The sequence below is a fragment of the Notothenia rossii genome (assembly GCF_949606895.1).
Source record: "Notothenia rossii genome assembly, chromosome: 11".
Classification (NCBI taxonomy): domain Eukaryota; kingdom Metazoa; phylum Chordata; class Actinopteri; order Perciformes; family Nototheniidae; genus Notothenia; species Notothenia rossii.
Genome location: NC_136910.1, coordinates 55251477 through 55278613, shown reverse-complemented (window position 1 = coordinate 55278613; position 27137 = coordinate 55251477). Strand labels below are relative to the sequence as shown.

The 27137-nt window shown below is 42.6% G+C and overlaps 2 protein-coding genes, 1 long non-coding RNA gene and 1 pseudogene across 4 annotated transcripts in view; 2 read left to right on the top strand and 2 right to left on the bottom strand.

Moving 5' to 3' along the window:
• Positions 1-9092, top strand: part of LOC307024542 (nuclear factor 7, brain-like) — a 30601-nt gene extending 21509 nt beyond the window's left edge. The window contains exons 2-3 of the mRNA XM_079658773.1: positions 3645-3784; positions 7309-9092. Coding sequence (XP_079514899.1) covers positions 7326-8708 — 1383 coding nt within the window. The 5' untranslated portion in view covers positions 3645-3784; positions 7309-7325 and the 3' untranslated portion in view covers positions 8709-9092. The remainder of the gene's footprint in view (positions 1-3644; positions 3785-7308) is intronic.
• On the bottom strand, positions 379-3645 carry LOC307024543. The gene is made up of 2 exons (XR_013803915.1): positions 2461-3645; positions 379-565 (listed from the first exon to the last, which is right to left on the bottom strand). It is a non-coding gene; the product is annotated as an uncharacterized lncRNA (long non-coding RNA).
• Positions 9093-11597: 2505 nt separating the features above from the next.
• Positions 11598-22089, top strand: chsy3 (chondroitin sulfate synthase 3). The gene is made up of 3 exons (XM_079656753.1): positions 11598-12719; positions 13948-14231; positions 14656-22089. The coding sequence occupies exons 1-3, from the start codon at positions 12167-12169 to the stop codon at positions 16216-16218; spliced, it is 2400 nt and encodes a 799-aa protein (XP_079512879.1). The 5' UTR covers positions 11598-12166; the 3' UTR covers positions 16219-22089.
• A 237-nt stretch (positions 22090-22326) lies between these two features.
• Positions 22327-24144, bottom strand: LOC307024927 (large neutral amino acids transporter small subunit 3-like; annotated as a pseudogene). The gene has a single exon. The product of its transcript is annotated as a large neutral amino acids transporter small subunit 3-like (transcript).
• Between the last annotated feature and the right edge of the window lie 2993 nt (positions 24145-27137).

The window sequence follows — 27137 nt, the reverse complement described above, 5'->3', positions numbered from 1 at the left end:
ATGGAAAAGAGAAAGGGCCAAGTGTATTTGAGTGGACAAAAGAGAAATCCCAAATACGAAAAATAAAAAATTTACAATTGTAAATAAATTTACAGATATGTATACAAATAAATATATATCCTATATACACTATCATGTATAATGATGTTGTATGATGTAGAAGGAAGTGTGGTAGATAACAAGTAAATATAGAGTTACATACAGATCCATGTTACAGCAAAATATGGAATAACTAAGAAGCACACAGTATAATAATAAATTACACGCAACAATTAAATAACTGCTCAGCATCTCCACCACAATCCCAATCTGCTGTGTCCTGTTTTCCTCCCCTCTGCATAACACCCCATCACACATACGAAACACAACGCAGAGTCCGAGGGTGTTAAGAGTATGTTTATTTAAATGTCCTCCTCTCTACTGGCCAACACAGGGAGCATATGCTGGGTGTAGAATTGTTCCAGGAGGAGGAGATTTCCATGCCATGCAGGGTCTTTGGGGATGGGGAGGATGATCGCCTCCATCGTGGTCCACAGCAGCAGAGACTCCGGTCTGTGATGTGCAGCTGTTATATAATATACAATACATTTGTTTGAAAAACATTTGATCAAAAAATAAAGATTTGGTCAGGATCTAGAGTCAGTGTGTAGTTTATTAATTAATCAATGCTCTCTACATTAGGAAAACACATACCAGTGTACCAGAGGGAGTCACACACAGCTGTGCCTAGATAACCAAACAAATTGACAACAGGGATGCAAACTCATCAGGTATGAAAAAGGTGACAAGGATCCGAGCCCCCTGACCCCACAGAATATCGGCTTTAAAATTAGGAATAACAGGATTTTAGCAGTCAGAACAACTAAAGCAGCAGTGTTAATATTAACAGAAACGCCATAGAGTCACATCTAATAGAAATATATAAAAAGCATTTATTTTAATTGTGTAGCAGTCAGTTTATAATTTTGGCAGCACTGTTGAGCATTTTGAAAATGTATTTTCATGCCTCTGTGCAAGGCTTAGTCTTTCTATCTTTATAGCCACTGGTGTAAAGTAACCAAGTTCATAAACTCAACAAGTACTATACTTGGGCACAATTTTGAGATACTTGTACTTTACTTAAGTATTTCAATGTTTTGCTACTTTGTACTTCTACTCCACTACAGTTCAGAGGTAAATGGTGTACTTTTACTCCACTACATGTATGTAATACCTTTAGTTACTTTACAGATGTGGATGAATGATGTGAAATATAATCAAGTGTTAAATCAGACTTTAGTTCCACCTGGAGTAAATCCAAAAGCTACCCTGCCTGCAGTATACAAAGTCATTCAAACTAGCTGCACCTTTACCAGCTTTGATAACACTTTAATGATCAGTCATTATAAAACATATCATATTATTCTGAAATGGACCAATCTGCAAAATGACTACTTTTACTGTCGCTACTTTCACTATATTTTGATAATAATAATTTTCTACTTTTACTTGAGGAACATTTGGAATGCAGGACTTTTACTGTAACAGAGTATTCCTACACTCTGGTACTTCTACTTTTACTCAAGTACAAGAACTGAGTACTTCTACTTTTAATCAATTTCAAGATATATACTTATACCACCTCTGTTTATAGCCTATGAAAAAAACGATTAGAAAACGAAGGCTAAAGCTAACGTTAGCAGATAGTGACAATGTATGCTAGTTAGCTAGCTCAACGATAATATTGCGACGGGGAAAAAAAACTTTTCAGTGCATATCACGCTCTGCCGCTCCGACAGGGAGCTCTACTCTGAACACCTGAACGGCCCGTTCTAACAGCTGTTCACCAGCGGTCCAGTCTGTGCCACAGTGACTCCGGACGCACAGTTAATATTAACGAACGCACCGTAGGTAATGTAGCTGCTGAAGCTAGACCATCATCGCCGAGCAGCAGAGGCTTATTATACATCATGAGCAGAGCCGACAGGCAGGAAGACTCGAGCACACAGCTCGCGCTTCATTATAATATATAAAAAAAAGCTCGCGGCCGCACATTAATCCGGGTCCCAGACCCCCTCCCATACCCCAAAAATATTTTTATTGCAGATCTACAGGAATCATAAAAACGACCTATTTTGGATTCAAAACGGAGAATTTCGCCGAAAGGTGAAAAGTTTGCATCCCTGGACAAGATAACCAAAATCCTTGAATCTACACACAGCAAATAAACTCAAATGACACAACGAGATGTAAAAAGGAGATCACACATATAGTCGATATAGAACTGGCCGCTTCAATCTGAAGAGCAACTAAAACAAAACACGGGAGTGTATCTTGTTCTTGTGAACACTAATGTTATCCACAGCATACACAGACACCACAAAGTTCTTAAGGAGAAAACTAGTTGCTAAAACAAAACACGTTAGTGTACCTTGTTAGCTAGCTGACATTAACCTTAGACATTGCACTCATATTACTCACTGAAACCTTGTAAAGCCGGTCCCGCATGCTGGCTCTTACAGAACCGCTCCCTTTCGTGTATGTACAGCTCTCAACATGCCCAGACTTGTAGTGATTTTCACCGCTTTTTATACTTTTTCGCCTCATTCTGAAAGAAACAGGTGAAATTTACTAACGTGACAGCCATCTTTGTGATGGTGACGCGTATTGTGCGAGACCAGAGACCTGTAGTTCACTGAGCGGTTTCACACAAAAAAAATTGTAACTTCACAGTTTTACGACACATTTTTATTTTTTTGACTTGCAAAATGTTCTTTTAATTTGACAAACATCATATGTGTCATTCGTGGCACAATTCAAACGGGATCGAAAGATGACTTTTCTCTCTCCATTGACGTCAATGTATAATTTTCCGCTTCCGGGGTCCCATGGGTCGGAAGTAGATGGGCGGGACTTCGCCTCTCGCGGACTTTATGACAAGTTCCGCCCGCTGTAAAACTTTTTTCTTGTTTCCAAAGCAACAACAACTTCCTGACAACAGCGTGAACTCGCCTTCAAAATAAAAGCATGCAAAATTACACTTAAGACATAAAACTGCAACGAAAGTAACAAACACAATGCAACATCATTTTCAATTTCAAAAAACACAAATTGGGTTCACAGGTGTTGTTTTGTGTGGTAGAGGGTCGCTTTCATTGATGCGTTTTGCACCCCAGGCCGTTGTTTTGATATTCCGCTGAAGTATACGCTGTGACGTAATAACTCTTTTTTCCCCTTCATTTCGAGGGAAGGGGTGGGGGTCAGAGGGCCTAGTTATAAAGCTCACGGCTTGCCACTGGTTTTCACTATAAGTACAAAATATGTTTTGAACGGACACTATAATTTAGTTTTTTACTGTGTTCAATCTGAATTTTCTTTAAAATAAAAAACATCTATATTGATTCTGACTTTTCTACATCCAACTCACAGGTTTATCATTACTTTGAGAAAAAAGATGATTAATTTAACCCTTTTAGAAGGGAAGATATGGTCATTTGTTCTGGAAATGTCATTTTCGAGCCTGAAACCTGAAAAACAGGCTGAGACACTCCCTGAGTTACAAGAGAGGAGACAGCGTTCAGCAGAGGAGGCGTGACAGAGCTCCTCCCTCACCTGACACACCTGAGATAAACCAGGAAACAGTTTGTTATTCTCCCTCACTGCAGAGAGACAGACGGACTGAAAAACAGACGATCAGATTCACCTTCAGACCAAACCAACAACTTCCTCTGAGTTCAGCTACAGGAGAGAAAAGTGGAAACTACAACACTGCTGCTTCAACCTGCGGACCCTCCACCCCCTGAAGGTGAGTCTGACTCCAAACAATACTCAAATGGCGCTTTTCCACTGCAGGACCTAGCACGGCTTGGCAGGGTTTAGTTTGGCCTTGGTAGGCCATGCTCACTTTAAAGGTCCCATGTCATGGCCATTTCTACTGATCATAATTCCATTGTTGAGGTCCACTAGAACAGATTTACATTGTTCAATGTTCCAAACTCACATTGGTTTCTCATACAGCATCTCTGTATAGTATATTCACTCTCTGTCCTAAACGGCTTGTTGGAGCTCCTGCCCCCCCCCCCACCTCCCTATGAGCCCAGTGTGCTCTGATTGGTCAGCTCGCCCACTCTGTTCTGATGAGTCCACCACCGTTACAGTGGAATATCAGTGATTATGTGTTACAATGGCGTTAGCAGCCAGAAAATGACACCAGTAATGACAAACAGATGAGAATGCTGCGTGGGGTCTGGGGGCCGTGTTGGCGGGACGTTGCGGGGCTCGCTGCTCCGCCCTTTGAGGCTCGAGGAGCGGACAGTGTGAGCTGGATTACTGGTCTCATTTCCTGGTTGCTGCGTGGGGTCTGTGAGACAGCGAGACAGCGCGAAACTCAGCTTGAGCACACACACACACACTCACAGCCTGAGAAAAGATAAGGCAGTCAGTGTATGTGCCGGCGAAACTCCGCGCAGTAGCACGGCTGAGAAAAGACAAGGCTGAGTGAGTGTTTCTCCGCGATCCCAACTCGTCTATGACCAACGTTCAGGTAGCTCTATGCTCGACGCTAAAGGTCCCCCCACTGCGTTTGATAGTGTTGCGAGGGACCCTGCTGTGTGAGGAGCTCCACGGATTGGTCCATTTGGATATGGTGACGTCACTGTACCCAGAAAGAAAGAAATGGAAAAATAAAGAGTTAGAGTTTTACTCGCTACAGGGTGCACTTTGAGGGTTTGTGACTCTGCAGACCGTTTACATGCAGACAAAGCTACATAACACACAAGGGGACGGGTAATAACCAGAAAAGCATGACATGGGACCTTTAAGCTGCGTTTCCATTACAGTTAGTAACTGGGGTAGTTAACGACGCAGTGTAGGCGGGGCGATCGGCTGTTCGGCGGGCGGAGCGACGCTGCGTAAAACTGCCGTGACGTTATCTTCAAAGCGACACAACTCACATAACACCATAACAATGGAGGATAGGGAAGCGATCGTTTACTTGGTTCTTGGTATGTGGCTTTTTATCACAGCAAGGAGGTATAGTGTTGTCCTTTTGTATGTGTATCGTGCTTTATTATAGACAACTCAGGAGACAGCGAGTATGGTTAACTGTGCTTTATTCGCGCTCTGTGCTACATCATATAACATACTCATATAACACTCCGGGTATTCACAACTCCGGACCAAAGAGTATGTCACAACGTTACAGGAGGCAAACTTTGTTTCGGAAAAGGCTGCGTATAGCAAGACGAAATACAGAAGAAACTAACAGGAGAGTTTGGGCAATCATACAACATGTATATACATGTGTTTGTCAAACGATTAAAAAAATATATATGATCAGAATTGACTATTTCGTAAATATTTGAATTTCAAGCACCTGTATACTGCCCCATAATAAGAACATTTGAGAAAATAACAGATCATGAAAAGAAAATCTTTCTAATAAATTAAGGTCTGTTTTGTTTGTTTAGATCTACTGTTAAAGGTGGGGTAGGTAAGTTTGAGAAACCGGCTCGAGATACACTTTTTGTTATATTCCATGGAATGCTCTCAACATCCCGATAGCAATGAATATCGAAAATAAATTTCATCTGTGGAAGCCGTGGTGCTCTAAAAAGCACGACCAATCATCTGAGCCGGCTAAAGTAACTGGATGGCCTACCTGCCTGTCAGCCTTCCATCTGTGCACAAACTTATTTCGTGCCCTCATTGGTCATGTGCGCGTTCGTGTGTGTTGGAGGAGGGGCTCTGTAAGGAAGTGGCAGATTTTTTCCGGTTGTGTATTTTCAAATTCTAGCGCACTCGAGCTGGTTTCTCCAAAATGACCTACCCCACCTTTAACACAGAGGAAATCACGATAAAAATACTTGTTACAAACAAACAGTTTAATCATCAAACAAGTGCAAATAACAAAGCAAACTATAAACATAAATACAACCGTTCCTGCTGGGCCAGATCTGCACTGTGCATCTCCCTCAGGACTGTGAGGTGCTCCTCTCCTCGTTTCCTCTTGCCTGGAAGATTGATTTTTTTTTTTTAAATCACCGTAGGGAAATTCAGGTGTCATAGCAGCAACAGCAATAAGAATGAAAAACACAGGACAGGTACAGGTCACGTAAGGATATAAGAATAAAATATATAAGTATAAACAGAACAACGGTAAGGATGAACTAAAGACGGTTCTGGCCCTAGATGTTTACAATGATTGTGAAAGTGAATTACATTATGTCCAGCCTGTTGATAATGAATATAAATATATGTATGAGTATGTACAAATATACAGTCATGAAGTAAATGGATAATTACAAATGAATATAAGTATGAATAATTATGATACCAGTTTAAAGTGCAAAATTACTTAACAATGAAGAATATACAAGAATATATTAGGATGTCACACAATTTTACTAGCTGCAACATTAATAGTGATTCTTACTACTTTTACTTTTGGTACGTTACTTTACTTGTAACAGAGCATTTCCACACATTGGTATTGCTTATTTTACTTACTGACGATGATCTAAAGTTGAAAAAAAGTCACAATTCCAGTCGTTTTGTCATGCCTATTTCTTACTTAACTATAGAAAACTGGACGTAAACAATGGTACATATGGTGTTAGCAAACAATAGCTCTTGCTAATGCTATCTGTGCTAACCGTAGCTCTTCGGGGCTCCATAAGAGTATGGGTTGTCGAACATAAATGTAAGGATAAAATAGGCATGTTTGTTAGAAATGAGCTTTACAATAGATAGGGACACAACGCTTTCAAGCAAAGAACAGAGAGTTAGCAAAAACGTACCATCCTGCAGCCGTTGCCGAGTCCAGGCGTCGTTTCGCGTTGCGACGTCTAGCCCCCGCTGTATTTTTTCATCTGCAACGAGATGGAGTAACGTCTGTACCTCGTCAAACGACCACGGCGTGTTTTTTTTGTTGCTGCCATGTCTTTATGGGTTTGTTTAACGGTAGTTTGTCTGTTTTAAAAATGGTGCTTAAGCGACGATTGGGGACTGTCTCGCGCAATGATTTTGACGATTCTCTCAGACCAATCAGCAGTCTGGAGTGTTTACGTCACTAGTTTAATATATTCAGCTCGGTTGTTGGCTCGGTAGGAACCTGGATTTTCGAGGACCAGAAAAAAAGTTAAAAGTACCTTTGAGCCGGAACTACCCCTAGTGGAAAAGCAAAAGAAAGCGGGCCGGGCCAAACTGAACCGTGCTAAGCCGTGCTAGGTCCTGCAGTGGAAAAGCGCCAAAACTGAATTTCAGTGAAGTCACTAGAGGAGGGGGAGGGGAGTCATGACTGACTGTATACTCCTGTCTGCTGTGTTTCAGCTTCACTCAGAGACAACATGGCTTCCAGGTTAGAGGCAGATCTCTGCTGTCCGGTCTGTCAGGAAGTCTTTAGAGATCCTGTCATCCTGTCCTGCTGCCACAGCGTCTGTAAAGCCTGTCTGCAGACCTGGTGGACGGGGAAAGAAGTAAAGGAGTGTCCAGTTTGTAGGAGAAAATCTTCAAAGGACTTCGTTCTTAACTTTGCTTTAAAGAACCTGTGTGAGACCTTCTTACTGGAGAGAGATCATAGATCTCCAGAGGCTCTCTGCAGTCTGCACTCTGAGAAACTCAAACTCTTCTGTCTGGACCATCAGCAGCCAGTGTGTCTCGTCTGCAGAGATTCAAAAACACACACCGACCACAGATTCAGACCCATCGATGAAGCTGCTCATGATCTCAGAGAGGAGCTCCAGAAATCTCTGCAGCCCTTTCAGGAGAAACTGAAGCTCTTTGAAGAAGTTAAAGTGAAGTGTGATCAAATAGCAGGTCACATGAAGGTCCAGGCTCAACACACAGAGACGCAGATTAAGGAGCAGTTTAAGAAGCTTCACCAGTTTCTAGAAGAGGAAGAGGAGGCCAGGATGGTTGCACTGAGGGAGGAAGAGGAGCAGAAGAGGAGGATGATGGAGGAGAAGATGGAGGCTGTGAGCAGAGAGATAGCAGCTCTTTCACACACAGTCAGAGCCACAGAGGAGGAGCTGAGAGCTGAAGATGTCTCCTTCCTGCACAACTACAAGGCTGCAATGGAGAGGCTGCAGCGCCCCCTGCTGGAGGCGCCACAGCTGCCCTCAGGAGCTCTGATAGACCAGGCCAAACACCTGGGCAACCTCAGCTTCAACATCTGGAGCAAGATGAAGGACATAGTATCCTACTCTCCTCTCATCCTGGACCCAAACACTGCTCATCCACAACTCATCCTGTCTGAAGATCTGACCAGTGTGAGACTAGGAGGGAGACAGAAACTTCCTGATAACCCAGAGAGGTTTGATAAACAAATCGGTGTCCTGGGCTCTGAGGGCTTTAACTCAGGGACTCACAGCTGGGATGTCCAGGTTACAGACAGTACATTGTGGGTACTTGGTGTGTCAGCAGAGTCTGTCCAGAGGAAGGGAGCCATGGAGTCTGGATTCTGGAGAACAGCTTTCTGTAAAGGTCAATACTCAGCACAGTCACCACCGGCTCCAGAAACTCCTCTCAGCCTGAAGAAGAAGCTCCAGAGGGTCAGAGTGGATCTGGACTGGAACAGAGGAAAGTTGTTGTTCTCTGATCCTGACACTAACACACACATAAACACTTTCACACACACTTTCACTGAGAAGATGTTTCCATACATTATCACTGTGGAGGAAGTGAAGATATTACCGCTGAAGGTGTGTGTGACAGTGGATCAGAGCAGGTAGAGATAAACATCTCTTAAAGGGATCGTTCACTGACCTCTGAACCTGTCCTCCTGCTGGCTCTTTATTCTAAACATGTTTTTATTCTTGTTGTTATTGAGTTTGATAATCTGCTTTTTGATCATACTGTCAACCTTTCTTAAATTGATAATTTAGCTTACACTTTTATCCAAGTAACATCATGTTCATCAAATATGCTGATCTGCTTCCTTTGGATGAAATAAGATATATATATTCTTTACATTTGAAATGATCTCACCCAGATTCAGATCTTTATGTCAGGTTATAGTTCAACCTTCTCTGTTTTATTGATTCTATGTCGTTATAAATTGTTGATTTTTTATTTTTGCATGATGGGAAAATAAATAAATAATATGTTTAATCCAACTGCGAGTTTGAGCAGCGAATCATTTATCAGATCCAAAATTAAATGCATTTTTTATTAGATTTATTACGTTCAATTTTAAACTTGTATAATCATATAAAACATACAGAGTTACTGGGTTTCAATGAACTCCCTGACAGACCTCTTCGTCAGGGAATAAAATAAATGTTTTAAAGAGATTTCTAAGTATTTAAATAAAGAGTAAATGTTAAACCCAGTTTTCCCAGGAGAAGCCTAAACAGAGAGGACGACCCATTGCTGTTCAGCGTGGATTATCAAATGCACACGTTTATAAACTCTAAAGGATTTAATCTCAATCTAAAATACTGATTTCTTGGCAGCGGTGTGTTATCGAGTTTTAACAACCTCTTAAACTTCTAATTTGACCAATCAGAGTTGAGTATTCAGCTAAGACAATATAATAATATATAGTAAAGTAAAATATATAATGGAGAAGATAAAGTAATGTGTGCACTACTTCAATATATAAAAACATGCATGTTACAATAGAGTTATTCATTAATATTAATAATGATGTCACTCAGATTATTAAAGCAGCAACAATCCCATTTAATTAGAAAAGAGCAAACAGATGTTACAATGCTGTCAAATAATAAACAAACTAACATTTCTGATTAAATCAGTGTCACAAGAACAGAGGTTTTTCAGACTGAAAACAAGTTGCTTCTTTTCCTAATTGTATTCGTGTTTATTTCCTCACTGACATGACGCGTGTCAGAATAAAAGGTAGGAATAGTAGAGTCTGTTGAAACTTGGCTTGGTCGTGATTGGTCTAAAATACAGAGAGTTGTTAAACACCATCAGAATGCTTCAGCTAATTCAGAATGCTGCAGCTAGACTGGTCTTCAACCTCCTCCTGTTCTCCCACTACTCCTCTGCTCCTCTCCTCCACTGGCTGACGGCCAGAGGTGGAAAGTAGTGGAGTATAAATACTTTGTTTCTGTACTTAACTTATTTTTTCTGGTATCAGTACTTTACTCCACTACTTATTTTTCTGACAACTTTTTACTTTGACTTCTTACATTTTGAACACAAATACCTGTATGTTCTACTTCTTACATGTTGAACCCTAATACCTGTACGTTCTACTTCTTACATGTTGAACACAAATACCTGTACTTTCTACTTCTTACATGTTGAACACAAATACCTGAACTTTCTACTTCTTACATTTTGAACACAAATACCTGTACTTTCTACTTCTTACATGTTGAACACAAATACCTGTACTTTCTACTTCTTACATTTTGAACACAAATACCTGTACTTTCTACTTCTTACATGTTGAACACAAATACCTGTACTTTCTACTTCTTACATTTTGAACACAAATACCTGTACTTTCTACTTCTTACATGTTGAACTCAAATACCTGTACTTTCTACTTCTTACATTTTCCAAACAGGCTGGTTCCTTTAGTTTGAATGTGTGTTTGGTGGCGTGATCATTATTATTTAGAGTCATTGCGTGCCTATTGATTTGAACACAATCCGTGTATCCATCATTTCCTGGTCTTCTCTAAAGAAGAGGGACCAATGAAAACGTTGTCATGTTGCCGTTGTTCAGCATGGAAACATTCATTAGCTAACAATGACATTATTGTTCTATTAATATAAAGGGAGGTCAGGTACTCTTTAAAACAGCTGCTAGTTATGGGTACTTTTTTACTTAAGTACATTTCAAAGCCTCTTTACTTTTACTTGAGTAAAGAAGTTTAGTCAGTACTTCTACTTTTACCAGAGTATTTTTAAACACGAGTATCTGTATTGCTTGAGTAAAGGATGTGTGTACTTTTGCCATCTCTGCTGCCAGTTAATTCAATAATCCAATTCAAGACACTGGTGCTGGCCTTGGTTAAACTCCAGTTCGTCCAGCTCGTGCATCAGCCAATCAGATTGCTGCTCCCACTGTGAGTGGGACCCAGGTAACCCACAAAAACACACTATCCTGGCTCCGAAATCAGAATCAGAATCAGTTTTATTACCAGGTAGGTTGATACGTACGAGGAATTTGACTTGGTGTCGTGGTGTATGTGTATGTTGGCATGGCAAGGACTTGTGTGTGTGAGGCGTTTTGAAAACCATCATTATAATCTTTAACCACTGTTTCCTATACTTTTCCCCTTTAACCCTTTGTGTCCCCCATGGTGGAATGCATACTATAGTATATGAGTACTTTATTTGAGGTATTTTAAGTATACTTTTCGTCCTAGTTTTACTTGAGTACAATAGGAATGCAGGATTTCTTCAACCTTTGTATTTATATTTTAAAAAATGGCCTTTAGTTGAACATTTTCTTTAACTCTGCTGCCATCTGCTGGTATAAGTAGTTCGTGCACCTTACACACAGACAGACACGTGACCAGAAGTCTGCTTTTCATGTGAGCAACAAAATACCCTTCAAAATAAAGGCACCAACGTCCCTGTGAGATTTATTATGAATTAGAACAATTCTTTATTGCTTTTTATCGTGTACAGACTTTCCCCTTGCATTCTTAATGTACTGGTTCTGCTCAAAAAAAGGTTTTAGTTCGTCATTTCCGTAGATCTATATTAACAAGGCTTTTAGTCTGAAGAAGGAAAACTCCGAGTGGAAATGTTCGCTGTTCATGAACACAGCTCAGGTTACATACCTGGCTGTCACTGACACAGAGCCATTACGCTGCAAAGAAGACTACGATGGTAAACTAAAGGGGGAGTGTACAGAGGGGGGAGTGTTTGGTCCAGACCATATACAGTATATGGTACAGACCTACGGATATTTTTGGACTAGCCTAATGCTAGGACATCAAAGTGGAAACAACTATGGAGGATAACTGGGTTAGTGAGTAGTCGCTAACTGGTCGGAATGGAACTGTGCAGTTTTCAAATGGGACGCGCGAGCTTTCAGGCACGGGGCTATTCTGAATGTCAGTTTGTTTATTTACGCTAAAAGAGGTGGAAAGTGTATTTTTCCATATCAGGTAGGACAGTAATGCTCCACAGAGAGATGCTGGATACACGTCAGCACCTCCTCACACAACGGTACCATTGATACACAGAGCAAGTCAGCAGCAATGGCTGTGAAACCTAGGAGACCGTTGGTGACCGTTATTTTCGGCGTGTTTCTCGGATTCACCGCTTCTACGTGGCTCTTTGTACCTCAAGTTCTGGAGAGTAAAGGAAAGAAATCTCCCGTGTGTTTGTACCATAGTCATAGTGATTCCTCCGCCGGGAAAGGTCCCTTCATACCCGGGGAAAGCCCACAGCTCAGCCCGGAGGAGGATAGGACATCCAGTCCGGGCAACAGCACCGGGGGGAGAACCACAGGCAGGCCAAAACGGTTCCTTTATGTCGGCGTCATGACAGCCAAGAAGTATCTGGATACCCGAACCGTGGCTGCCTACCAGACCTGGGTGAGCTCCATCCCCGGGAAAGTGGAGTTTTTCTCCAGCGAGGGATCCGGGTCAATCCACTTACCTGTCCCCGTGCCCGTGGTCTCGCTGGCAGGTGTGGACGACTCGTACCCTCCACAGAAGAAGTCATTCATGATGCTGAAATACATCCACGACCACTACCTGGATAAATATGAGTGGTTCATGCGGGCAGATGATGACGTTTACATAAGAGGTGAACATTCTGGGAGTGAATACGTGTGTGCGTGTGCGTGTGCGTGTGTGTGCGTGTGCGTGTGCGTGTGTGTGTGTGTGTGTGTGTGTGCGTGTGTGTGTGCGCGTTAAATGCAAGTCTTTAGTCAGACGAAGCCCAGATTCTAATGTTAAGGGCCTCAATGTCTGTTTTGCATTATTGTCAGTGTTGTTTATGGCCCTGTGTCAAAAACCTACATGATGCTTATTCCAAATGTGTTAGACCAAATTACAGCAAACACGGTAGGGCCCTCATCTGGTTTTGACTGAATTAGCTAAGACTAATACATGACTGCTTATTGGCCAATCCAACCAAGTTTAAAACTCAGTTTTGATACTGTCTTTTTACAATAGAAGTTATGGTCACCATTATCAATAGTTACATTACATTCATCAAGTTAATTGATGATATCTCAGAACATGGCCCATATACGCAGGAGCAGTGAGACAGAGACTTTGGGTTTGAAACAAACCAAGAGGTTAGGCAAACACAGAGCTGTGTTTTAGGAAAGGAAGCTTTTGTGTGGATGATGTATTTACTAAACCTGGCACAGTTTTGTTCATGATTTCTTCAAAATTGTCTTAGTTTCGTATTTCCTTTTAAAGGTCACCTATTAGGCAAAATCCACTTTTTCATGCCTCTTCTACATCAACATGTGTCCCCTCTGTGTAAAGAGACTGACATTTTCAGGAACAAATATTCTCTCTCTTTTTGTCCTGATCCATTTCTATAAAAACCTGTCTGAAAATGAGCTGATCAGATTTTGGCCACTTTATGATGTCATAACGATTTTTTGGCTTGTGTAACCATTAGCCAATCACCAACCAAGGTAACCCCCCCCCCCCCCCTTATCACCTGAATCTCCTCCTAGAGCACCATTGAGTTCTTTTTAACTAAATCTCTCTCAGAGGAGCGTGGGGAGGGGCTCCTTATTTTCATCTAAAGTAACAGACAGAGAATCAGCACTTTGGAAACAGGGCTGAAACAGAGGGGATTATGGGTAATGCCGCAATGATCTGTTTGGTGTTTCAGCCAATCAGAGACATGTTCTGTATATATCTGAGACCTATAATATATTGATGAAAACAGTATGATAGGGGACCTTTAACATTACACATTTATTGAGTTGATACGTTTGGCATAACTTATAAACGTATCTTATCTATACGTTTTAAACCAACTCATCTGTTCCACTTTGACCCTACTGCAGGTGAGAAGCTGGAGGCGTTCCTGCGCTCCCTGAACAGCAGCAAGCCTCAGTACCTGGGCCAGACGGGCCTGGGCATGGCCGAGGAGCTGGGCCGCCTGGCTCTGGAGCCCGGAGAGAACTTCTGCATGGGGGGCCCCGGGATGATATTCAGTCGAGAGGTTCTCCGCAGGATGGTCCCTCACATCAGCACCTGTCTGAGGGAGATGTACACCACCCACGAGGATGTGGAGATTGGCCGCTGTGTGCGACGCTTTGGAGGAACACAGTGTGTGTGGTCGTATGAGGTAAGAACTGAGGCGGTTCTTTCAGGGAAATTTATTGTCATAAAGTCAACATTCAGTGAGAGGAAGTATGGTAAGTATTGCTGGATTCAGTTATCAGAAATCCTTTATTTATTTGTCCTGTATTGGGGACATTTACGTTATTAACTTTGGTAAACTTTACAGGTTTATAATATCCTTCTTATAAACAGTTTTCAGTACCAGTTTAATTAGATATCTCATTCAATCAAAAAGCATGACAACTTATTTTGTTTTGCTTATTTAGGGATGTCAAATCATAGCATGCCAGTCCCTTCCACAACAAAGCTCAGTTTTATTGCCTGTGCAGTGGTTTATATGGACTTGGAAAAACATTAGGCCTTATGACAGTTAGAGAGTTATTATGGTTCTAGGACATGATCCATGCTCTTACCCTCTCTTTCCACAGATGCAGCAGCTCTTCTACGAGAACTATGAACACAACAAGAGAGGTTTCATTGAAGAACTTCACAGCAGCAAGATCCACAACGCCATTACACTCCACCCCAACAAGAAGCCGGCCTACCAGTACCGTCTGCACAGCTTCATGATGAGCCGGGAGATCTCCAGACTCTGTTACCAAAGCATCCTGCTGCACCGGGAGGGCCTGATGATGAGTCACCTGAGTGATAGTGAAGTGCTGTGGGAGGACCAACAGCTGGGCTCCTCTCCTTCCTACATGCGCTTTAAACCAGGCGATAGGAATGATGTCATTGAGTGGGATTTCCTGACTAGTCGCCACATTTATTCTGCTGCAGAGAACAAAGTGGCCCGGCAGAGCCTTGGCAACTTGCTTCGTACTGCAATGGAAGACGTTATACGCCAGGTCATGGAAATGATTAACGAGAATTCCAAAACACGCGGCCGTGTAATCGACTTTAAGGAGATCCAGTACGGCTATTACAGGGTGGATCCCATGCATGGCGCAGAATACATCATAGACTTACTGCTTCTCTACAAGAAACACAAGGGACGTAAGATAACAGTGCCCGTGAGACGACACGCTTACCTTCAGCAGTCGTTCAGTCGTCCCTTCTTCACTGAAACTGAAGAGTTAGACGTGTCTGAACTCGTCGCCGCCATCAACTCTGAGTCACAATCCCTCTCTTTCCTGTCCAACTCTCTGAAGTTTTTGTCACCTTTCCAGGTCTACGAATCAAACAGGGAGATGTGGGAGCAGAGCCAAAGAAAAGTCAACATCCTCGTCCCATTATCAGGTCGCTACGAGAACTTTGTCCGCTTTATGGAGAACTTTGAGAAAGTGTGTTTGATACCTAAACAAAATGTTAAGCTCTCCATCATACTGGTAGACAATGAAAACATGGAAAAACATGCTCCGTTAATGAAAGACTACAGCAGGAAGTATCCCAAAGCTGACCTGTCAATCATCCCCATGACAGGCAACTTCTCACGAGGCCTTGCTCTTGAGCTGGGCTCCTCACAGCTGGATAACGACTCCTTACTCTTCTTCTGCGATGTTGATCTCATCTTTAGTGGGGATGCCTTGCAGCGCTGCAGAGAAAATGCTGTCCAAGGGAAACAAGTCTACTTCCCTGTTGTCTTTAGCCAGTACAACCCCAAGATAGTGTACTCTGAGAAAGCCCCGAGAGAAAACAAATTTGTGCTGACCAAGAAAAGTGGTTTCTGGCGGGATTACGGATTTGGAATCACCTGTGTTTTCAAGAGTGATTTGATAAAAGCTGGAGGTTTCGACACCTCGATATTAGGCTGGGGATTGGAAGACGTAGACTTGTACACGAAAGTGATTAATTCTGGGTTGAAAGTGTTACGCAGTCAAGAACCAGGAATCGTTCACCTTTATCATCCTGTCCACTGCAACACAAGTCTTGAGCAGAAGCAATACAAGATGTGCCTTGGGTCGAGAGCAAGTACGTTTGCATCGACAATGCAGTTAGCGGAGCTGTGGCTGGAGAAACACGTAGAGACGGGCTACAACAGAACCGCATCCTGACCCTTCAGCTCTCCTGGACTCGACACCGGTGTAGCTCAGGCTGCTGGGACACATGTTGTGGTGTGACAGAACAGCTCTTTGTAGCCTGGACAAACTGATCCAGAAAGTGCAGAAAACTGAAATGGACCGATCCAGTAAGGCCACAAAAATCCAAACTGACGACACAGCAGGGAAGAAACCAGAGGAAATACAACATGACGTAACCAAGTATGGTATTGCTGTGTCAACGTGTTGGAAGCCTTCATAAGACAAGTGTCTGCTACCTTATCCAGTTCTAAACCAACTAAGGAAGTTAGTTTCAGAATTATTGATTTGTTAACTGCTGTGCCAATGATGCAAACATATAGCTTTGTAACCTTCCAGCTCTTAGGGATTGGTTTAGAGCAGTGTTTCTCAAACTTTTTCATACCAAGGACCACTTAACCAATAAAAAAACACTCGCGGACCATCTAACTCCACAAATATCCAAAAACAATAGGCCTGCTTACCACTCCAACAGTATAACAAATTACAGCCTAATAATGACAGCTAAACCTTCTCACCTCGTTCACACATTAAATCAACAATACCAATACAACAGATTATGTAAGCATTTAGTTCAAATGCGATTTAAAATGCTCAGGTTTTACACCTCTTATGAAATGTAGACTACATTTATTACGGAGTTTATGTCCGAGCCAACAGACTCACAGATCGTTGGCTACTGAGAGATATGCAAAATACACCGCATGTAGTACGACACAAACCTCCGCTGTGGATTTTCAAAACAAAATACAGTAAAACTATGGTCGCAGGCCCAAGTTTAACTCTCTGAGGTCTAAGCCCTTTTTGCCCATGTTAGGCTCGCCTGGGCTTTTTTTCTAAAAATGCTATTAAAACATGAACCTTGGTGACCATCGGGCTGGCCTGCATGGTCTGCCTACAAAACAAAAATAAAAAAACATTTATGCAGCCCCAATAACAGCCTCTGATCATCAACAGATGTCATGCAATGCTTCATTGGATGCATATATTAGATAATAATCTCTATCTAACTCCTAACACATCTGAATCTACTTCCAGCATGGATAAATATTCGTAAAAGACAACATGGCAACATGTGTGACGAAGGTGTTGCGCTGGGCTATATCATGCAATCGAAAGTTAAGCTCGCTCCATTGCGGAGATATTCCCGTGAGAGTGTGGAAAACTTTAAAATGTGACATTTTACCAATATACTCACGGGCCACTAGGGGGCGCTAACGGACCACACTTTAACATTTATATCAGCGATTCCCAACCTGTGGGAACGCATTGCAAGTGGGCCGCCAAATAATTTGCAAAACATTATGATGTGTGGAAACAATTCATTATTAAGATTTTTTATTTTAACATCTTTTACTTTCTCTCTCTCGATCCTCCTTAGTCAGTACAGTCCTTGATAGCGCTCTGTACTACTGGACTAACACAGTGTCATATGTTCTGAATTAACCAATCAGAACTTTATTTAGCCTCCGTATTGTTTATGGTTGAATGTGGGCCGCGAACATTTTTTAGATTCTTAAAGGAGACCTATCATGCAAAATGCACTTTGTGTGTCTTTTATACATCAATATGTGTCCCCGGTGCGTCGGGGAACTCACGCAGCGTCAGAAAATAAAACCCCTCGCAAAAAAGGGGTATGAGCAGTATGAGGCATGGCTACAATGGGTGAACTGTTTGGTATTTTATGCAAAAAAACTTCACAGAAATGTTTTTTATAGGTATGGCCCTACAATATATTTTTCCAATATAGCATAATAGTTCCACTTTAAGTGGGCCCTGAGTTGAAAAAGGTTGGGAACCGCTGATTTATATAACATGTGTAAATTACCTACTTTGAGAAGTCCCAAGCTCTGGTTTTTGAACAATGACCAAAGACCAAGCTGTATCACCCAAAATACCTGATGATGGTGATTGCAAGTATTACATTACATTACATTGCATTTAGCTGACGCTTTTATCCGAAGTGACTTACAATAAGTACATTCGACCAGGAAGACACAACCTTCAAGAAAACAGAATCATATAAGTACATCAGGTTTGATAGAGCTAAAACATTTCAAGTGCTACTCAACTGGCTTTAGATAAGCCAGTCCTTTATTAGTATATAAGTGCTCTGTTAGCAGTTCTTTGTTAGTAATTATATCGCTCGAAGTAGTATTGTAATTGATGCTTGTTAGCAGTTAACCAGTGACATGAATGCGCTATAGAGTCTTGCGAATGTGGAATATAGTTGCTGTGCCACGAGAAGCAGCATGGACTGCAACGATACAATCTGTAAGTGTTTATGTGTGTGAAAAAGAGTCAATCTTCATTAGGCGCTTTCACACCGGAGTACTTTTCCCTGTACTTTTCCCTTTTTAGTTCCGATAGTTCCTGGGATTTTGCGTTCCCACCAAAAAAAGAACTTAGTTCATGAGAACTTTCCCTCCTTTTCAGTCCCTGCTAGAGAGGTGGTACTTTTCTGGGGAGAAAAAAGTTCCAATTTCTGATTGGCTGGGTGAATTGCAAACCACGCCGCCTAAAACTCTGAAAAGTTTTTTTAAGCCGCCATTGTATTTACTGGCATTGGCATTATTAGCATCAGCATTAGCCCCGCGCACCAACGGAGAGAGACTAACTTATGGCAACACAAAAAAAAAAACATGGGAGCGGTGGAGTGATGAGGAGGTGTCCCAGCAGCTTCTACTGAAACCATTCCCCTACTCCAGGGACTTCGGGCGGTAGTATACGCCGTGAAGTTGTTTGCGGCCTGCCAGTAAACCCAGAGCAGAAGAAGAAGAAGTGACGTCAGCGGCTTCATTCGTGTAATCATCCCTCAGGGAACTTATTACGGTGGGAACACAATCTGCTCTTTAGTTCCATGGGGGTACTAAGTGCTGGGAAGTGAACTAAGTACGGGAAAGTACTTGGTGTGAAAGCGGCTAATGAGTAGTTCCTTTCTACTCACCTGAAGCTATGGCTGCTTACTGTCCCTGCCCAAATGATTCCTGTTGTACTGCTTTGCTAACATTATTTAGCATGTTCTCTATTTCTCTAATTTCAAGTAGTAAGTCAAGTAGTTGTTTTATTTATTTTTTTACTAATGCCAAACCCTTCAGCAGCTCAAGACTGTCCTGCATTTCTTCCATTCATCAAAAGGTAACTACAGTGGACAGCTGATAGAATCTTTCCTTTAATAGCAGCTATCATCACTATGCCATTGGCTTTAACCTTTGACCTTAAAATGTAATGCCTACCTGACTGCTCACTATTGTCTGATTGAATCAAACATGCCAGAACAATCGTCTTAGAAAGTGTTGAATGTTAAGAATCTTCTGTGTTGCACTCTTAAGATGCTTGACAACAAAATTGTTTTTTTAAGGGACTCTAAAGGCCCTAACACACCACGCCAGACCTCAAAGAACTGGTTTCAGCAAAGTCTGTGTTGCCTTACGTTACCTAGGTCATGGCCAAAAAGTTGCACTTGAACAATGGTTGTTAAAAGAGAACTGGATACAGCAATGGAGGCGAGTCCCTGTTTATTCCTATAAAAGTTGCCCAGTGGCACATGAAGCCAAAATGGCCTGACTCCTTAAAACTAAAACAGGCCCATAGAGCATGTGAACCCTCGTTTCCATTAAGCCCCTCCTCCATTCAGCTCATCTATACAGCAGCCATTCTCTGCTTATTCAAATGAATGGAAGACAGAAAATAAAAAAATCAGGATTCAGCTTTTAGGGCATTTTACAACGTTAAAGTGATTAAAGAAAGGCTATTAGAATGTGGTTGTCCTCTGAAGTTGAATCAGGCAAGAAAAAAACGCTTATTTACAGTCGACCTAGTATCCAATCGGTGTTACTACAACTTCCATTTCAGTTCAAGAGGTCATAGGGCCCAGAAGGCTCTACCCCATTGACTTCAATTGGGAAAAAGACGTCTGTAAATCAACTGAAATATATTTTCTTTTTTAGCTTTGAGCTCACGTAGGCAGAACAACACTTGAATAGCCCATATTGATTAGTCATTTTGTTCTCGAGAGTCACTGAACATCTTCCATAATATAAGGGGGGGGGGGGGGTACCTTGGTTGGTGATTGGCCAATGGTTACACAAGTCAAAAAAACATTATGACATCATAAAGTGGCCATAATCTGATCAGCTCATTTTTAGACAGGTTTTTATAGAAATGGATCAGGACAAAAAGAGAGAGAATCTTTGTTCCTGAAACTTTCACATGTTGATGTAGAAGAGACATGAAGAAGAGGATTTTACATAATCGGTGACCTTTAAAGGCATGGCAAGACCCTGAATTTTAGTAGAAAGGTTCCAAAAACGATTGGGTACAGTTGAGGAAACGTCATGGTACCAAATGGCATTTCCAATCGGTGTTGGGCAGACCTTCATGGGGGGGGGAGTAAAGTGCCTGAGCAGGTTACGTTTCCTCTGATGGGACATTCAGATAAAGTGCAATGTTTTGTGTTTTTTTTTAAGCATTTGCTTCTAAACTGTAATCTGCCGGTACTAAAGGAAATGTATTCCACTGTTATAATATGAGCTTCTTCTTACTGCCATAGTTATTATAATGTTTACACTTCTGTCTCAGGACAAAATTGTATCACCAGGTGCATTGCAGACCTTTATGACACCATGTTCCTTCAGTTACTGCATACCAAATGTACAGAACTCTTTCGTGTTGTAACATGCATCCTAATGAGAAACTGAGCAGATGTTTTTTTGACATGAGTTCAGCCGAGTGAATAACTGTACACGCCTCTATCTTTTCAGCAATACATCAAAAATAAATTGTAATGTGAACAATGTCAGTTGAATGTCATCACCAGGCAAATAATAGCTGGTGAATAATGCTAAAATATAAAGTTAACTATATTGTAATTATGTAAGGTACCAGATTTTATGTGGCAGTGTTTTTCTGAGCAATAAAGAAATGAATGACGCAGATCACACACTAGTGTCAAACTCAATTTCATCGCGGGCCACATTAGCATTATGGTAATATATATACAATAATGTATTATATTACACTATTGCCTCTGAATTGGATTATTATCGGATAGGATAATAACTTAGTAATTAACTACATCTGAAAGCAGAAGTCCTGGCAAATAATTGCAAGTCTCTTCAGTGTGCATGTCACGAAACGAGATGCATTGTGGGACATGTAGTTTATTGTCAACCTGCTTCTGTAAAGTGACATGTAACCGTATAATAAACATATTATATTCTTTGCAAGTGTAACAGTGTAAATAATGAATGTTTGTTTTATTAAATCCTGTTAAACTGGGACTACAGCCATAGTTTTGTCATTTTATTTTATTTTTGAAAAGCCGCAGCCGGAAGCTAGTGTTGCGCTGAATGTGGTGCATTTGGGAATCCGTCAGTTTTAGAGGATTCTTAGCTTTGGGTGAGTTGTTGCTCTGTTCACTCAGTTGTAAATATAATAATAATTGTGATCTACGTGTACTATTCTGTGTATAATCTATCTGCATTTATTGGTTATATTTTATGTTTAGCTAAATGTCTTTAGATGCCGTAGTGTATCACTTTTTAAAAGAATTGTACATAAACTGAGAGTGAGCCGTTTTCCCGCTAACTAGTTAGCCGCTAACGTTATGGAGTGCATGTGGCATTTATGTCACTGATGTGAAACTTTCCTTTGTAGAGCAACATCTCACTGTACTGTGGATCTGTGTGTCTATTCCATGGTTTGCAGGTATGTTTATTTTGAGCTGTTAAATGTTTTATTGAATACTGTTCATCTAAGTAATTTGATTAATCTTTATTGTCACAATTATCACAATTACAAACTAAATAGTTGTATGTTTGTAATAAATGTTATTGGGTTTCTTTATATTTGTATTTAGAATCATTTTTCTCTAAACAAATTTTACCACTATATGATCACTGTAAGAGTGTTAGAGGATTCTTAGCTTTGGAGCAACATCTCACTGTACTGTGGCTAAACTGTGGATCTGTGTGTCTATTCCATGGTTTGCAGAATAAAAGCTGATTGATATCTCAAACTGACTCCGGTGAAGTACAAGAAAGGAACAGCAAAGCAGGACCCAAGTGTCACATTGGCCGGGTATACAGCAGCATACAGTCCTCCGCAGCAGGAGTGGATGAAGCCTCGGACCATCGTGTGGAGGATGAAGGTCAGGATCTGTAGAGGCATGTTGTCGATGAGGCAGCAGATTCCGAAGGCGAGCAGCAGCAGGTTGGTTCAAATGAAAGCCCTCATGGCGTTGGTCACTTTCTGGATCTTACGGTCTCTCGTGGGTAAACTGGTCTGTCTCTGCTCTGCGTCTGGGGGGACAGTCTTCTCATCGGTGCAATCCTTCATCCTCCAGTCCATGAAGTATCCAATCAGAGGACATGTGAGCAGGCAAAGCAGCTGCAGTGTGCCGAAGATGGACGAGTAGAAACTCACTTTCTCTTCTATCTCGAGCTCGTCAGATGGAAACTCTTCACCGTGGGTGACCATGAACTCCAGCATCTTGTTCATCGCTCCCATGAAGAAGATGATCCTAAACTGGGACATCCCCATCGTCACCAGACTCCACAGGAAGATGGGCGAGAACACAGACCGGTGGAAGGGAGGGGACTTGGGTGCAGAATCAAAGTCAGTTCCATTAGAGAGTTTCTCTGTGGAGTCTCTCTGCGACAATCTTCTGGTCAGATGAAGGCGTCTCTTGCAGTGTGAGGATCTTACTGTAGTCTACCTCGTCGGGGGTTGGGAAGCCTTCAGTGGGGCAGTTGAGGAAACGGTTGAAGAAGACGAACCCGGCAAGGCCTGTCCAAACTCACATGATCACATTGAAGGACACACCTGCATCGTAGATGAGCTTGACTCCAGGGAAGGTGACAGCAGAGGAGGCGTAGGAGCCGATCATCAGAGACAGAATGGTGGAGCTCAGAGAACCGAACATGTTGGGCAGCGTGAGTGATGTGAAGGTCAGACAGATGCCTCCGAAGCCATTAAAGGAGACAGCCAAGAAAATGAGCGCTGACAGGACCTGAGGATTGTAGGCAGACCCGGCCATTATAACACAGGACAGGCCGAAACAGAAACTGCCCACCAGGCGAATTGGGCGTGGCCCAAACCTGTCCATCGGGATCCCGAGTGACAGGGTGGTGGCACTGAGCAAGAAGGACCCAATTGTGAAGCCCAGATTCAGCATCTCTTCCTGGTCCACGCAGTAGAGCCACTCAACGTCACCTTCAGAAGAGTTACCCAAAGACACGACTAAGGACTCATTCACTGAGCACAGGTGGGAGCGAGCCCCATCCCAGCAGCACGGCCGAACACAGCAGGTTCTCCAGCTCCGCCGTCACCGCCATCCACCAGCGCCTCCTGTACGCCTGCAGGAGAGAGGGCGCCATCGCTGCTTATGTCTCTGCGTCTTCAGGGTGTTCACAGGGAAAAAGAGTGGTCAGCAATAATGAGTTTGTCTCTCAGTTGAGACAGGACTTGTGTGAAGCTGCAAGGATTGCTCAAAATCACAGCCTTAATGAGCAAGCCCGTCATGCTCGGCTTTACAACCGCAAAGTCAAGGGTTCTCCGCTGGCTGTGGGTGATCGAGTTTTGTTGGCCAACCGTGGTGAGAGGGGCAAAAGAAAGCTTGCTGATAAGTGGGTTTCTACGCCCTATGATGTTGTGTCGGTGAGGGCTGGGATTAACGTGTACAGGATAAGAGATGCCCAATCTGGAAAAGAGAGAGTTGTGCATCGGAACATGCTTCTCCCGGTTGACTTTCTTTTCATGGACGAGGTTGAAACTCCTGCCTCGTTTGTCAACTCAGATAATGGGGATGAGGAATGTGGAAGTGGTCAAGTCTCTGTGCATGTGGACAACGAAGATGGCTACGATCGCACTGTGGACTGGCTCATGAACTCACCTGACCCCCAGTCCCTGCCAGTGATGCTCACTCACCTGACCCAGACCCTGACAGTGTGACTCTACCAACCCACCCAGACCCTGACTGTGTGACTCTACCAACCCACCCAGACCCTGACAGTGTGACTCTACCACCTGACCCAGACCCTGACCCTGACAGTGTGACTCTAACACCTGACCCAGACCCTGACTGTGTGACTCTACCAACCCACCCAGACCCTGACAGTGTGACTCTACCAACCCACCCAGACCCTGACAGTGTGACTCTACCAACTGACCCAGACCCAGACCCTGACAGTGTGACTCTACCAACCAACCCAGACCCTGACAGTGTGACTCTACCAACCGACCCAGACCCTGACAGTGTGACTTTACCAACCCACCCAGACCCTGACAGTGTGACTCTACCACCTGACCCAGACCCTGACAGTGTGACTCTACCACCTGACCCAGACCCTGACCCTGACAGTGTGACTCTAACACCTGACCCAGACCCTGACAGTGTGACTCTACCAACCCACCCAGACCCTGACAGTGTGACTCTACCAACCCACCCAGACCCTGACAGTGTGACTCTACCAACCCACCCAGACCCTGACAGTGTGACTCTACCAACCCACCCAGACCCTGACTGTGTGACTCTACCAACCCACCCAGACCCTGACAGTGTTACTCTACCACCTGACCCAGACCCTGACCCTGACAGTGTGACTCTAACACCTGACCCAGACGCTTACAGTGTGACTCTACCACCTGACCCAGACCCTGACAGTGTGACTCTACCAACCGACCCAGACCCTGAAAGTGTGACTCTACCAACCGACCCAGACCCTGACAGTGTGACTCTACCAACCGACCCAGACCCTGACAGTGTGACTCTACCAACCCACCCAGACCCTGACAGTGTGACTCTACCAACCGACCCAGACCCTGTGAGTGTGACTCTCCCAACCGACCCAGACCCTGACAGTGCTGCTGACTTGACTGACCCAGACTCAGTTGGTGTTTCTCGTTTAACTTTCACAGAAGTTGTTGATGAAACCAATGCTATTTTGCTATTTGTGTCTTTGAATTGCTTTCACCTCGAACAGCCACCACAAATATATTTTTTTCTTTTTCTTACCCTCTTGTCTTGATGATTTTCAGTATTTGCCTGGAGTTTAACCGAATTTAAGGGGGGTGTATGTAGTGCTGCGTACCGGTACGCGGAACCGGTACTGGACTTGTAAAAAGTTTCGGTTCAAGTCCGGTTGAAACCGGAACGTCAGGAACCGGTACTTACGTATATTCTCCTTTGTGTTCTAAACCATCTAAAACCTTCCATAGATCGAGAAATTTGCGCTGAGAAAAGACGAAAAACATTGTTTTGGCTTCTGATATGGCGGCCATTACTGAGCTCACGAAGTCTCGCAAAATATCGCAACTGCTCGCCAGATCTGTGTGACGTCAAGGGAAGCTGGCGTGGGATGCTGGTTGCCATATTTGGTAGTGTAGCTAAGCTAACTCCTTTGTATGTATGGTGATATAGTGTCTGCCGAAAGAGCAACACTTCACCCAGACAATGTCAATATGCTGTTGTTCTTGAACAAGAACACATAGACTTGTACTCTTGCATATTGAGTCTTGTATGTACATCACTATGTATGTAGTTGTGTTGTGTAGTTAGTAACACATGTAGAGTTCTAGAAAAGACATGGTGTAGACACAAGTTGGAAGGGGGCACAATAAACCTGACGAGTTTGAATTTGAGTTGATTATGAGTTTATTTTCAATTGATAATTAGCTCACAGTAAGTTCACTTTAGTTACTCACACAACTTGACACAAGTCCGGACTTAACCTGAACCTCTGGACTTGAGTCCGGACCTGAACCTGAATGTGAGTCCAGGTACACAGCACTAGTTCTAATAGAGGCCAAAGAGTACAGGTATGAACTGTCCCTTTTAAAATATCTACTTTTTACATCAATGCTGTTTTAATTATGACTTTCCAAAGTGTGATTCTACATTTAAATGAATCGAAGCTTTGAGAGACGGCTAAAACCAGCCGGTAAAGATTGGTCCTTAGAAATACTTTAATACCATTAAAAAGAAAGGAAAACCTTAGGAACGTTAGGGTGGGTTCATCGACTACTCTATCCTTGAGCTGGAACCAAAACCCATGTCGAATTCACCCAGATGTGTAACACTGAACACATCACTTCTTCAGAGGTTACGTAAATGGCTTGTCCTCTAATTAGACCGAGGGAAAAAAAGGTTTGGCCTGTGAAACGCTTCGTAATATATATCCCAAACTCCCTCGTGGATACCGCCTCTCAATTTCCTCGTGGCCATGTGTCAGGCAGAGATACCACACACATACCCACTCCATCATGCGAGTGCTTACTCATCATCACAACGCCACATCACAGAGGAGGCGCGCACAATGCACTCGTCTGCCTGCCAAATGTGAGGAAACCGCAGCAAGGAGACCAGAGAAACCAATGACTCCGACCCCCAACAACTGCCCCTCCCCCCCTTTCGAACTTAAACTCCTGAGTCATAAACTATAGCAGCCTCAGAAGTTCAGAGACTTTGGAAAAAACTGCTCGAAAGAAAAGCGTCTCCTCTCTAAAAACCAGAGGAGTACAAATACTTTGTTACTGTACTTCAGTTCATGTTTCTGGTATCAGTACTTTACTCCACTACTTATTTTTCTGACGACCTTTTACTTTGACTTCTTACATTTTGAACACAAATACCTGAACTTTCTACTTCTCACATGTTGAACACAAATACCTGTACTTTCTACTTCTTACATGTTGAACACAAATACCTGTACTTTCTACTTCTTACATGTTGAACTCAAATACCTGAACTTTCTACTTCTTACATGTTGAACTCAAATACCTGTACTTTCTACTTCTCACATGTTGAACACAAATACCTGTACTTTCTACTTCTTACATGTTGAACACAAATACCTGTACTTTCTACTTCTTACATGTTGAACTCAAATACCTAA